This window comes from Nymphalis io, chromosome 4, assembly GCF_905147045.1.
Source record: "Nymphalis io chromosome 4, ilAglIoxx1.1, whole genome shotgun sequence".
Taxonomy (NCBI): Eukaryota; Metazoa; Arthropoda; class Insecta; order Lepidoptera; family Nymphalidae; genus Nymphalis; species Nymphalis io.
The window spans coordinates 12,885,680-12,898,055 of NC_065891.1; the positions used below are offsets into that span (position 1 = coordinate 12,885,680).

Sequence of the window (12,376 nt, forward strand, 5' to 3'; positions counted from 1 at the left end):
CCCACTGCATACTAAATACAGTGAATTAAATACTCATAAACATTAAAGGTACGGTTATATTAAAAAAAAATCTTATATCGTTATCTTGTATAAATAATTCAAAATGAATCTCAAGAAAAATTAACTATATTCTTCATACAAATAGCTTCATAAATAATCCGCTTTCAAGAAAATAACTTTTCTGCATTTTAAGGAAATGTCCTAATTATTTTAAACTTCTGCTGTTAATTAATAATTCAGGATGAAATATCACGGAGACGCTATATTTTTACAAAAACTGTATTTTACAATTTAAATTTCGGTTTCGGTCATGACAGGTGCAACTTTGCAGAAACGTCAAAAGAATAAAAAATGTATGATTGCGGTCACAAACCGAATGTAATATATCCCTGTAAAAATGTACAACAGTTTCATAATTTTCTATATGTTTAATTTTAAGTTGAGCACTTTTAGAACCAAAATTCTAGGCTTATTCTAAATAGAAAGAACCATAGGCACAAACAGTTAGATAACACGTTTGGATACTTATGAGATTAAATAAAAAATAAAAAAACATTAAGTTACTCATGGGGTCCAGATAAGGTAATTCAAATGCAGCTGTTATAAGGTTATATTTGGGTGGAGTGGCTTAGATTTTCGTACCATATTATTTTTATTTCTCATTAGGAAGGAATAAATATTAGACGAGCCGTTTGGCGTGGTTGGTAGGTACCTGCCTTTCACGCCGAAGGTTGTGGGTTCGATTCCCACCCAGGACAGACATTTGTGTGCATGAACATATCTGTTTGTCCTGAGTCTGGGTGTAATTATCTATATAAGTAAGTATTTACAAAAGAAAAGTAGTATATGTAATATATCAGTTGTCTGGTTTCCATGGCACAAGCTCTGCTTAATTTGGGATCAGATGGCCGTGTGTGAATAAAGTCCCAGGATATTATTATTAGGATATTATAAATAAGAGTAATATTACTACAAATATTCTTGTAATCCGTAATCCTTGAATTTATTCTATCATACTATTTCAGTGAGTGGATAGATATGACCAGCAAAACTTTAGGTAGTGATCGCAAATAGCCATTATTGAGTTTAATAACAACATGCACAATTCAAAAGTATCGCTCGTGAATCGCATTCCGAAAATCCTCACAAGTAATAAAAACATTAAAAAATAAAAAAAAAAAACCTTATTTCTAAATATAGCGGTTGCGTGTATTTAATATAGCAATCGATGACGCTGCCTTGGCCTGGATAATTCAACCGTCATTTGTGATATGCAATGTAAAATAAATACAAACTGAACTAAGTTTCACTTTGAAATAGAACAGGGCTTTTGAAAAGCATCAAAATCAAAATGACGCCGAACCGTTTTAAATTTATTCTAAATTCTTTTAGAAAGAGATAGTCGTGATGATCTTGCGTTCGAAAAGCCCGTAAAAATACAATGAATGCCTTTGTTATAATCAATTAATTCCGCTTTAAATTTAATTTCAGGTAATCAGTGACTGAAAATATATAATATGTTTAAATATAACGTATATTAAATTTAATTGAATTGGTTAAAAAAAAAAATAAGATATATATTGTGAATATACTGGAGTCCAAAATCAATTTAAACATTTTAATTATTTGTTATTAAATTAAATAACTTTTTAATTATATATAATCGGTAACGGTCAGATTTACGTTTGACTGCAACCTTTTCGTGCATTGAAAAACCTGAGCCCTTATATGACGATTCTTATCTGCGTTTGCTATTCACAAGCAATTTTAAAAATAAAACTTGTATAATTATAAAAAAGTTGTTATTGGGTTCGCCAATCAGGAACAAGAATACGAATCTTTTGGCCGATTAACAGCATTTTTTTATAGTATAGGTAGGCGGACGAGCATATGGGCCACCTGATGGTAAGTGGTCACCAAACGCCTATAGACATTGGCATTGTAAGAAATGTTAACCATCGCTTACATCGCTTATGCGCCAAAGACCATGGGAACTAAGATGTTATGTCCCTTGTGCCTGTAATTACACTGGCTCAATCATCTTTCAAACCGGAACACAACACCAAGTACTGCTGTTATGCGGTAGAATATCTGATGAGTTGGTGGTACCTACCCAGACGAGCTTGCACAAAGCCCTACCACCAGTAAAATATTCATACTCTTCATAATAAGCATATTATTTCAGCTCCAGCATTTTTGTACTTCTCAAATAATATATACAAATAACTTTAAATTATTAAAAAAATTAAACTTATTTTATTATAAGAGTTATTTTAATAAACAAAGAAAGTAATTCATTCGTATATTAAATATTTTATATAGTGTTTATAAAATATTTAATGCCAACAATGAAAGTAGACAGCCTATGACAAGGGAAACTAGTGCATTTAAAACACGCTAGTTAAAAGTAATACTAATACGTTGGCAACCACATTTTTATATTGTTTAGGATTTTTGAATTTACACTACTTTAGGCTCATTAAGAGTGAATTTTAAACTTAAAAACAGAAACGATGTCAAAATGACGGTGATAGTTGCTAAAGAGACCAAATATATATTCTACTTATAATATTGTATTCTTATAACTTCACTCCTCCAAAATTTGTAGTAATATATTAATTCAATAAACTGAAAATTTAATTGAATCGAATGTAAAAAAAGCCCGTGTAAAATTGACTTTAAAAAATAACCACAATTGCGAATTTCTGTTCAATATTTTAAATGGCGGATATTAACTACAAGTCGATCATAATTATATTGATTAATCGTTCTTTTTTATTTTAGAAAGGTAAACGAGGAAATATGCTATTTTTGGCACACCTTCACACATACCATATACAGCTACTGCAAGAAGTACATAATTTTTTTTTTTTAACGCTGGAAAAACGTGTTACACGTTTCCTCCACGGGAACAGTGGGGGGGGGGTGTATGTGGGGCTCCCCGGTGTCCAAGGCGCCAAGTGCGAACCGAACATCGGAATACACACTAAAAAACCAGCGATACCCTTGCTCTCTTAACGAGGAGCGCCACGGGATCGCTTTCGCATGCTACCATGACGCTCTGACGGCCGGTCCGCCTATGCGGGCCTCCATTCTCTAGGGGATTGGGGACACTCCCCAAGGTACTGTGAACCCCCCTAATCCCGGCGGCGCCTATTGTGGCGGGGGGAGAAGGTGCGCATAACGTCTTTATCTTCTACCCGGTCTTTTCCGGCGGAGCGGGTCTCAGGTCCAGGACCTGAGGTCCTGGGGGACCTCAGGCCCTCCTCCCATCGGATGATCAGGGCCTGCTAGGCCAGAGCCCTGATGCGCCCGAACTCCGCCGACCCTAGACGGTTGCCGTGTTCCCTCGCCTCGGCCCGGAATTGGTACATCTCCGCCTGGAGTTCCCAGGGTGGATCATCCGCGAGGAGGGTCACCGCTGTCCAGGATACCGTACGATACCCACTGATCGCCCTCACCACTATGATCCTCTGCGGCTTCCGCAAGAGGGCCCGGTTTTGTGCAGTGAGTGCGTCCACCCATATCGGGGCACCCTATAGTGCCATCGCCCTCACTACACCGGCATAGAGGCGCCGGCATAGCGATCCCGGTCCTCCCACGTTGGGTAGGAGGTGGCCAATTGTGGCGGCGGCATAGACGAGCATCGGCCCGAGTTGCACGAAATGCTGCTCAAAGCTCCATCGCCCGTCCAGAATGAGGCACAGGTATTTAATCTGGGCCTGTACCTCGATCACCGTCCATTTCCATTCGGTCCACGGTGAGAGTCGTCCAGACCTTTTGAAGCCGACGTTCCACATAATTGGGCCGAGAACTGACTCCTGTGGATCTACGCAGCCTACCCGACGCTGGACCAACTTGTCGACCTCTCAGTCCTGGAGGTACGCCTCCAACAGTCTCCTCAGATAGTTCGGCATCCCATGGTATAGGAGTGCCTCCCTGATCGTCTCGAACGGGAGACTGTTAAAGGCGTTTGCCACGTCTAGCGACACCGCCAGGACCACTTTCCCCTGGGCCACCGCCGTGGTCCGAGTCTTCCGGGCGTTCGGGTCGTCAATCGTCGAACGACCTGCTCTGAACCCAAACTGATCTTCTGCGAGACCCAGACCGAACTCGTCGAGGTGTCGAACGAGACGAGATTCTTCACAAACAATTTGCCCGTCTCGTTCAGCAGCACTATCGGCCAGTATGCTAAGGAGGAGCCCGGTGGTCTACCCTTCTTCGACACCAAACAGCATCAATTTCCCCTGAGCAACGGGCATTTTCCGAAGCCTTGGAAATCCAAGGCTTCACCGAACACCGTCCGGATCCAGCGCCGTATTTTTGGCCCTCAAGCGGCCGACAGACATCTCCATTTCTCACTCCGTGATCAGTGGTCAAGCCACTGCGTCCTCTATCACGAAGTGAGGTGCCATAGGCGGAGGGACAAGCTCGCCAGGGTGGGGAAAGGCGCAGGAGGAGCTCCGGCGGCAGCATCTCCGTCACGGGGCGACTTGGGTGCGGAATTTTCCACGAACCCCACGGTATGGTCACCCCCATGGATCCCGAATGAGGCTCGGCCATAGGGACAGGCCGGAGATTAGCACCCACACTTGGACGCGACCTCGCGTTTAAGTCGCCGAGAACTGCCGGGCTACCGCAGCTCCGACCGAGCCGAGATCGAACTCAGCGAGGCTGCGGTTGTGGGAGAAGTACTTTCCGACGACTGCGTACTCCCCCCATCCTGCCACAACGTAGCCCAAGCCCCTCTCGATGAGTGAGAGAAGAGGACCCGTTTCGCTTCTCGAGAGGACCGCCACCGTTCCGTCCAAGTCTCCTACCCAATGAGCTAGGGGAGGAACGAAGTAGGGCTCGCAGACCACCGCCAGGTCTATCTACCACTCCGCCATGGCCTACAGCAGTAGGTCTTGCGCCCCAGCGGAGTGATTCAAGTTCGACTGTAGAAAGCTAATACTCTGTGTACTCTTTTTTATTGAGTATTAGCTTCCTCAAATGCCTGACGGCCTCCTTCGTCCGACGTGGGAGTGGTCCGGGAGTCAGGGACCACTTTCCCTTTCGTGATACGAACGTGATACGTGATACGTGTACTGCCGCCGTTGTTTTCGCCCGCTTAGGTGCGGGCGCTGTCCTCGCTTGCGAGGACGGTGCCTTTTGTTGCACCGCCTCGTGTCCTCCTTTCGCCGCAGGTGAGAAGTACATACCTCTCCTCTCAAACTTAATTTGCCTTCAATAATGAGTTATAAAATGTAATCCCTTGTGACAATAATAACACTCATTATTTACCATATAAAAAATTAATACTAACAATTATTTTAAGGCAGTAGAATAACAAATGAGTGAATGATATCCACCAAGGCGACCTGCAAATGTTATTTGATTTTGAAATTTGATGAAATATGTTTCAAAATGTGTTTCTATTTGAATAATTAGTTTATAAAATAAATATATTCATGGGCACTGTATTAAAAACTCACGCTATGTTGGCGAAATAACAAATTCATTGACGTCATACGCTTAAGCTGCCAAGTGGGAAGGTTCAAGCTATCATAATATTATATAAAGTCAATATCTGCAAAATGTATACAAAATTATATAAAGCATATATAAAACAAAATATTAAAATATATATTTAATCCTGTATTATATATGAACATTTGCTAACGATTGCAAGGTTGGTCAAGCACGCGGTCCCGTATTTCATATTAAATAAAATTTAAGCCCGTTGGGTCTTATAAAGGAAATTTGCTTTATTAGACCTTTAATTTAATCAGTATTATAGTATTCCAGTTTAAAACAGGTACAAGGTGCATACCATCTTAATTTTCAAGGCTGGCGGTGCGTTGACGATGTAGGTTATGCTTAATATTTCTTACAGTTATAATATAATTTTTTTAACTTAACTGAAATAATAATAATTATTATAGTAAGCCAATATATTAGGTCCTTACATATGAAATTAGCGTTTTGTCGTACTGACCACTTTGATCTGAAATATCTCCTCTTTGGTTAAGAATTTCAGATTCAAATTTATAAATTCATTTAGCTGGTACGTTTAAGTTTTGAAAACAGTCAATCATTTGTTTTTTCCTCATTATTTTTTTCTTTGGCGTCGCTTATTACCTCACAATGGAAAACATGAAATATCGGTTTATTTACGAGTACGAGTTATACCGTGGCACCAGTGCTGCAGAAACAGCTTGAAGGATTAATGATGTGTACGGCGCTGGTGTCGCAAATGAAATCATGGTACGTTTTTTGTTTCAACGTTTTCGTTCTGGAAATTTCGACCTTCAGAACCAACCCCGTGGACGGCCGGAGACCAAAATGGAAAATGAAGAATTAAAGGCTATTGTGGAAGCGGATCCATCACAAAGCACTTCAGAGATAGCTGCAGGATTAATGTACCAGTTAAATAAATTTATAAATTTGAATTTGGAATTCTTAACCAAAGAGGAGATATTTTAGATCAAAGTGGTCAGTACGACAAAACGCTAATTTCATATGTAAGGATCTAATAATCACCTTTATAAGAGCCGTTTCTTTGATTAACAAAATTGAAGATCGAAGATAAATTGTCAATTCATTTCATTCTATATAATATTCCATATTAAAAAGAATACAATATGTAAGCATTATAAATACGAGTCGAATCGGTAATTTTTATATTATGAAATTGTAACCGCTAAACGGGATAATTTTTGATATCTATCAAATTTTGGTAAATAGTATAAAGGATGCGAGGCAACTTTGTTATTAAATTTATAAATAAAATAAAGGAAAGGGGATTTCTAAGAATTCAGAAATAATATATTAGGATCAGACGAGAAATTCCTTCATTTTATTTGCTTTTATACAAACTAAATAAACTATATTAAAATATGTTATTGTATATTTTTTTCCTCAATATAACACAGTTGTTTGGGATATTCTGTTTTTTTTGTTAAAAATGAAAATATGGCTATCATAATTTTAATTGGTAATTATTACTAACAGTACAAATGTTTAGAAAGATTGTTTAGCGTATGTTTACGTAAACACTGATTTCTCTCTTTCTGTCATCATGAATTAGACATTCGAAAGAAGAAGACACAATTACTAGACCTTAGGAATAGTCCTTTTCTTACGCTAGAGTTCTTAATATTTACGAAATAGACATTATAAATGAGTTTTCTGGTAAGGGCACCATTTTTGCACTTGGCATTTTTACTCACTACCGCCGAGTTATACATGATTAGAAGCAAGCGAGTTAGCGAGTCTGATTGTCAGTTGGTTCACTAAATATAAAACTTGTTCTTCCAGGTTGTGTAATGACGTAACATCGAAGCGGAATCATACGCTGAAACCACGAGTTGTTTTGCCCGAGAACTATGTTAAAGGTAAACATAATCAATCATTAGTGCTAACACAGATAATTATCGAAGTTCTGACGTACGGCTTTATATTATCAAATTTCAAAATATGTATGGTATTGCTAATTTCATAAACTCGAAAAATTTTTGATCCTATTAAGATTCTCTCTACACCTTTTTTTGTTATTAAAGTGTAGTGCAGTTCCCCGTTCTGCCATAAAAAATTCGGATCTGACATTTTTGCATGAAATTGCATTTTTCATTTTAACCTATAACCACTTTAATTTTTCAGTATGGATATTTCAAGTTGAAAAGCACGATCATGTAATACTAAGCTTAAAATATATTACTATATAATATATTAACTGAACACACATTTTGTTTAAATACTTAAAATGACTCTTCATAATAATATATTAAAAATATATTTTTTTAATTGATTATACAACAACAAAACATTATTTTTGATTGATATTTGTTGATGGATATCTTTAAAGTACACCATTAATAAAGACAATACTAGAATTAAACTTTAAAAATAAAAAGGTCTTTGAAATTCCAATGTTAATGCCCGCAACGTATACCTGTAAAATATGAATGTTGTCGATAATTGTGATGATATATTTAAAGCCCAGAAATGTTATCGAACTACGAGTAGCTAGTATAACATGAAATGCATATTATATATCGCAAAAGTTTTAAACCGTCAATTACATCGCATACCTTTAATCCCTAAAGTCGCGCAGATGCATTTCAAATTTCAAATTCACTTCTGTAAATAAACTCAGTAACGAAAATAAAGGAAATTAAAATTTACAGTTATACCTTACAGTACTTTGGGCGTTTGAGCTAATAGATGTATTTAAAGCTATTTCATGCGTTAACATATAAAAAATATTTTGCACACCTTCTAACCGATATATTCAACTTCAAACTCAACTCATAGGTTGTCTGAAAATTTAACGCAAATAGCGTTGTAAAATTGTCATAAGCAAGCCCGTCTAACTAGGCATCTTACTTATCATAACATATTCGAGCAATACGTAAGTATTAACTTAGCTTTAAGATTGAGTTAGTCTGTGTAACGACAGTACAAAACATCTTATTTTCCATTATGCCTATAGGCAGTGGTGACCACTTACTATCAAGTGATTAATATAATTTAAAAAAAAATGAAACTTTATCTATATATTTTTAATCTTTAGTGTAATAAAACACATTTGTAATGTATTCTGTAGAAAGAGACCGTTTCCAAATATCTTATTTATTTCATTAATATTATGTGTATATATAATATACGCCAAAGTCAAAGTATTAACTTCCGAAAGGGAAGTTAATAAGATCTTATAAAATACAAAACTCAATAATCAGGCTTTTGAATATCAAAGTAAGTTAGAGACACACCTAAAGCTTAAATAGCTTATAAAAACATACATATAAGATTGCCAATAAATATATATTTTTAATTTTGATATACATATTTAAGTCCTCTGAGTTATTATGTCTTATAAATATATAAATAAATATCTAACTTAAGTAAGCCGTAACTTGGTGGCTGGCTATGGGCAAAGTATGAAAAAAATCACTCCATAAAATTATAAATGAAATAGTCTTTATAACCCTTTTCCTCATCCTTTTGTTATTCGTCGTAAGTACTCTCCTTAACTGAATGTCGGTTTTCATAATTGCAAACGTCAATAACAATTAATAAAAGCACTCCAAGAATATCTTCTTTACCTCACCTTCATTTTAAAATTTTATTTTTGGTTCCATATCAAATTTGGTTTTAATCGAAAGCTCAAATTATATACTTTCTTTCAGAAATCCGGCCACCTTCTCGGAAAGGTCAACCAGTCGTCGTTGAATTCAGCATATATGTCGTGGATGTCAATTCTATTAATGTTGAAGACATGGACTTCAGGTATTGCTTTTTTTATGAAGGAGATCAGTTTTGATGATTGGCGATCATTTTCGCCATATATACTAACACTAAGAACACATACACACAACTTCTTACACCACTAATGCACCGCCAAGCATAGAACCTAAGATGTTACACAACGAGTGACATAACAATGTTACTCGTTGTAAAAACACGGACTCAATATTCAAGCCGGAACACAGAAATATAAAGTTGTGCTGTTGTCTTAGAATAACTATTGAGTACCGGTAAAAAAATCTCCTGTTCAAGTTCAGCAAATGAATATATTTTTGTGATAAGCAAAACTTGGCTTCTTTGCTTACTAATACTAATATAAAAAAAGTTTTGAATTTAGTAAAAAGTTTTTTTATTTTTTATTTTATGTTATAGTTGGCGGACGAGCAAATGGGCCACCTGATGTTAAGTGGTCACCACCGCTCATAGGCACCACCAACCTTGGGAACTGAAATGTTTCTCGTGCCTGTAGTTACACTGGCTCACTCACCCTTTAAACCGGAACACAACAATATTAAGTATTACTGTTTTGCGGCAAAATATTTGATGAATGGGTGGTTCCTACCCAGACGGGCCTGCGCAAAGCCCTACTACCAGAAATTGGTGAAACATCATAGCTATTTTATTATTTGATTTTAGAGTCGATATGTTTATAAGACAAACTTGGCGAGAAACTAGATTGCAGCTACCAGAAGATATATTCGAAGAAGGAGATGACCATGTGACGTTGCCTCCAGAATTCTTCGACAATCTCTGGCATCCTGACCCTTATTTTCTAAATTCCAAAGTAACAGGTAAACTAAGATTTATTTATTTGTATATCACCATAATTTTATTTCTATTGCAGAATGCTGAAAAACTATCAAGAAAATTTACATTACATAACTGTTTGAATATTAAGTAATAAAATTACCCACCCAAGGTTAGATTATTATATTTGAAAAATTAGGTCGTAAAAAAATTCGGTATAGTATTTGTATTATATTTTAAGTACAAACAAATTCGAACTTTTATCGTCGGTATTTTTAAAGGTTTTATATCTTTCAGTTTAATTCGAAAAAGGTTTATTTATATAGGTTTAAAGCCGATCAAATGCGAGTTATGCTTGCATTAAGAGGATTTCAATAGAAACTAAGAATAGAAAGATTTCTTTTATAAAAATATCTTTAAAACTATGCAATTTAAAACATGTACCTTCGCATCTTTCAAACCTTTAATATATAATGATATGTTGTTCCTATCCCAAAGCTCATTTTTTTTATTTTCGCTCCATTATAAGCTCCAATATCAGAATTCGTATTTTTAATAACTCCATTGATATTTTACCGAACTCTGCATAAAACAGGCAATAAATAGGCTGTCTGTGCTAATCTGTTCAACTAAGCTGAGTAAACGTTCTATTTAGCATTCTTCCGAAAGCTAATAATTTCAGCAAATATTTTATTTTAGGAGGAGCTTGCCACTTTTGTCACCAATCAGCTGGTACGATATTTGCTCCATTTTTATTTTTGATAACTCACATAAATGGAGGAGCACTTAAGCTAACATTCCACGTTCACTATGTTTAAATATTTCATTTTTAACAACTTTTTATCGACTGTTTATAAAGTTATCATTTATATATTTTACAATCATATCATGCAAAAACCCATTTTGATACTTTATTACGTCAGTGAGATAAAATTATAATTATATTAGCACTATATTTATCAACCTGAACTAGTCCACTTATGTTTTAAATACACTCAGTTTGGATGAACGACCTTTATCACTAATTTCAATGGTATTGAATATGTTTCCAAGAAATTTCATTTTTCATAAGCACTTGATTTGTTTTAAAGTCAAAGTACTCGCAAAACTTAAACACGTATTGATTCACTATGCAAAAGTACAGTTTTTATGGTATTTTAACAAAATTCCTGTTTTTGAACAATTATTGGCTTATGTTAAGTCACAAAATGCAAAAGTATATATGGAATATTGCTTTTTCATTCGAAATTATTTAAATTAACCGATTCTTTTGACTTACGTTTTCAGAAATAGCCGAATTGACGCACAAATTCTCGTCGGTAACCTTATACAGAAATCAGACGGTGAGATACGCGGCCAGAATGCACGCAATCATCGCCTGTCAAATGGAATTTCAACTCTATCCCATGGACATACAGTCCTGTCCAATTTACATCGAAAGTTGTTAGTAGTTTTTGTTTGACTAATTAAGTAAAGTATGCTGAGTCGTCGAACCCACTTAATAGTTTTTAGTCACGTGTATTCAAAATACTGTATTTGTTTTAACCTTATTTTTTTAATAAAAACAGTAGCAAATCTACTTTGAAAAGCCAATATCATTGTTATAAATATTTTTGACTATCTGATAGTAAGTGGTCACCACCTTGTGAACTAAGATGTTATGTCCTTTAAGTCAGTATATCTCACTCACCCTTCATACCGGAACACTATACTCATTACCGTTTGGCGGTAGAATGTCTGATCTGATATGGTCCCTACCAAATGTAAGAGTCACACTGTCATAGTAAACTAGGAAAAATCAATTAATATCCGTAACAGCCTGTGAATGTCCCACTGCTGAGCTAAAGGCCTCCTCTCCACTTTTTGCGGAGAATGTTCTATAACTACTTTATATAAGAATACCGTATTTATTTTAACCTATATTAATTGGTTAACAACCAATATACACAAAGATACGTAAAATTATTATAATAAATTATTGTTTCACAGTTTCGTATAGCAACCAGAAGGTGAGGTTTAAATGGAGCGACGCAGGTGTTACTATTAATCCTGAACTAAAGTTGCTGCAATATCACATTGGCGAACCTTTACGATTGGAAGAAACTAATGGATACATGATAGATAAAGATGGTTCGTTTAATTTGTTTATACTACCTGGTATTCCTAGTCTTAAAAAAGTTGTCATTTTTCTCATTATACAGTTTATTTTTCATATGCATCACAAAAAGCTATTTATATAAATGAGATGTTATTTTTATTATATTAAATGATATTTTTTTTTGCAATTTCAGTTTAGATCTTGTGATGAATATAATTGAAATTTTCCTCTGTATTATTATTT

The 12,376-nt window shown here is 35.7% G+C and overlaps 1 protein-coding gene and 1 long non-coding RNA gene across 3 annotated transcripts in view; both read left to right on the forward strand.

Moving 5' to 3' along the window:
- The window catches only part of LOC126768170 (uncharacterized), a 259,312-nt gene that overhangs the window by 24,344 nt on the left and 222,592 nt on the right, over positions 1–12,376 (forward strand). The gene's annotated exons all lie outside the window — the stretch shown is intronic.
- LOC126768143 (glycine receptor subunit alpha-4) overlaps positions 1–12,376 on the forward strand; it is a 41,315-nt gene that overhangs the window by 13,726 nt on the left and 15,213 nt on the right. Inside the window, exons 3-8 of one of the 2 annotated variants that reach the window (XM_050486075.1) lie at positions 7,300–7,376; positions 9,171–9,270; positions 9,925–10,079; positions 10,735–10,767; positions 11,323–11,478; positions 12,025–12,165. In XM_050486075.1, the coding sequence (XP_050342032.1) occupies positions 7,300–7,376; positions 9,171–9,270; positions 9,925–10,079; positions 10,735–10,767; positions 11,323–11,478; positions 12,025–12,165 (662 nt within the window). The remainder of the gene's footprint in view (positions 1–7,299; positions 7,377–9,170; positions 9,271–9,924; positions 10,080–10,734; positions 10,768–11,322; positions 11,479–12,024; positions 12,166–12,376) is intronic. The other variant, XM_050486076.1, reaches the window with a different exon arrangement.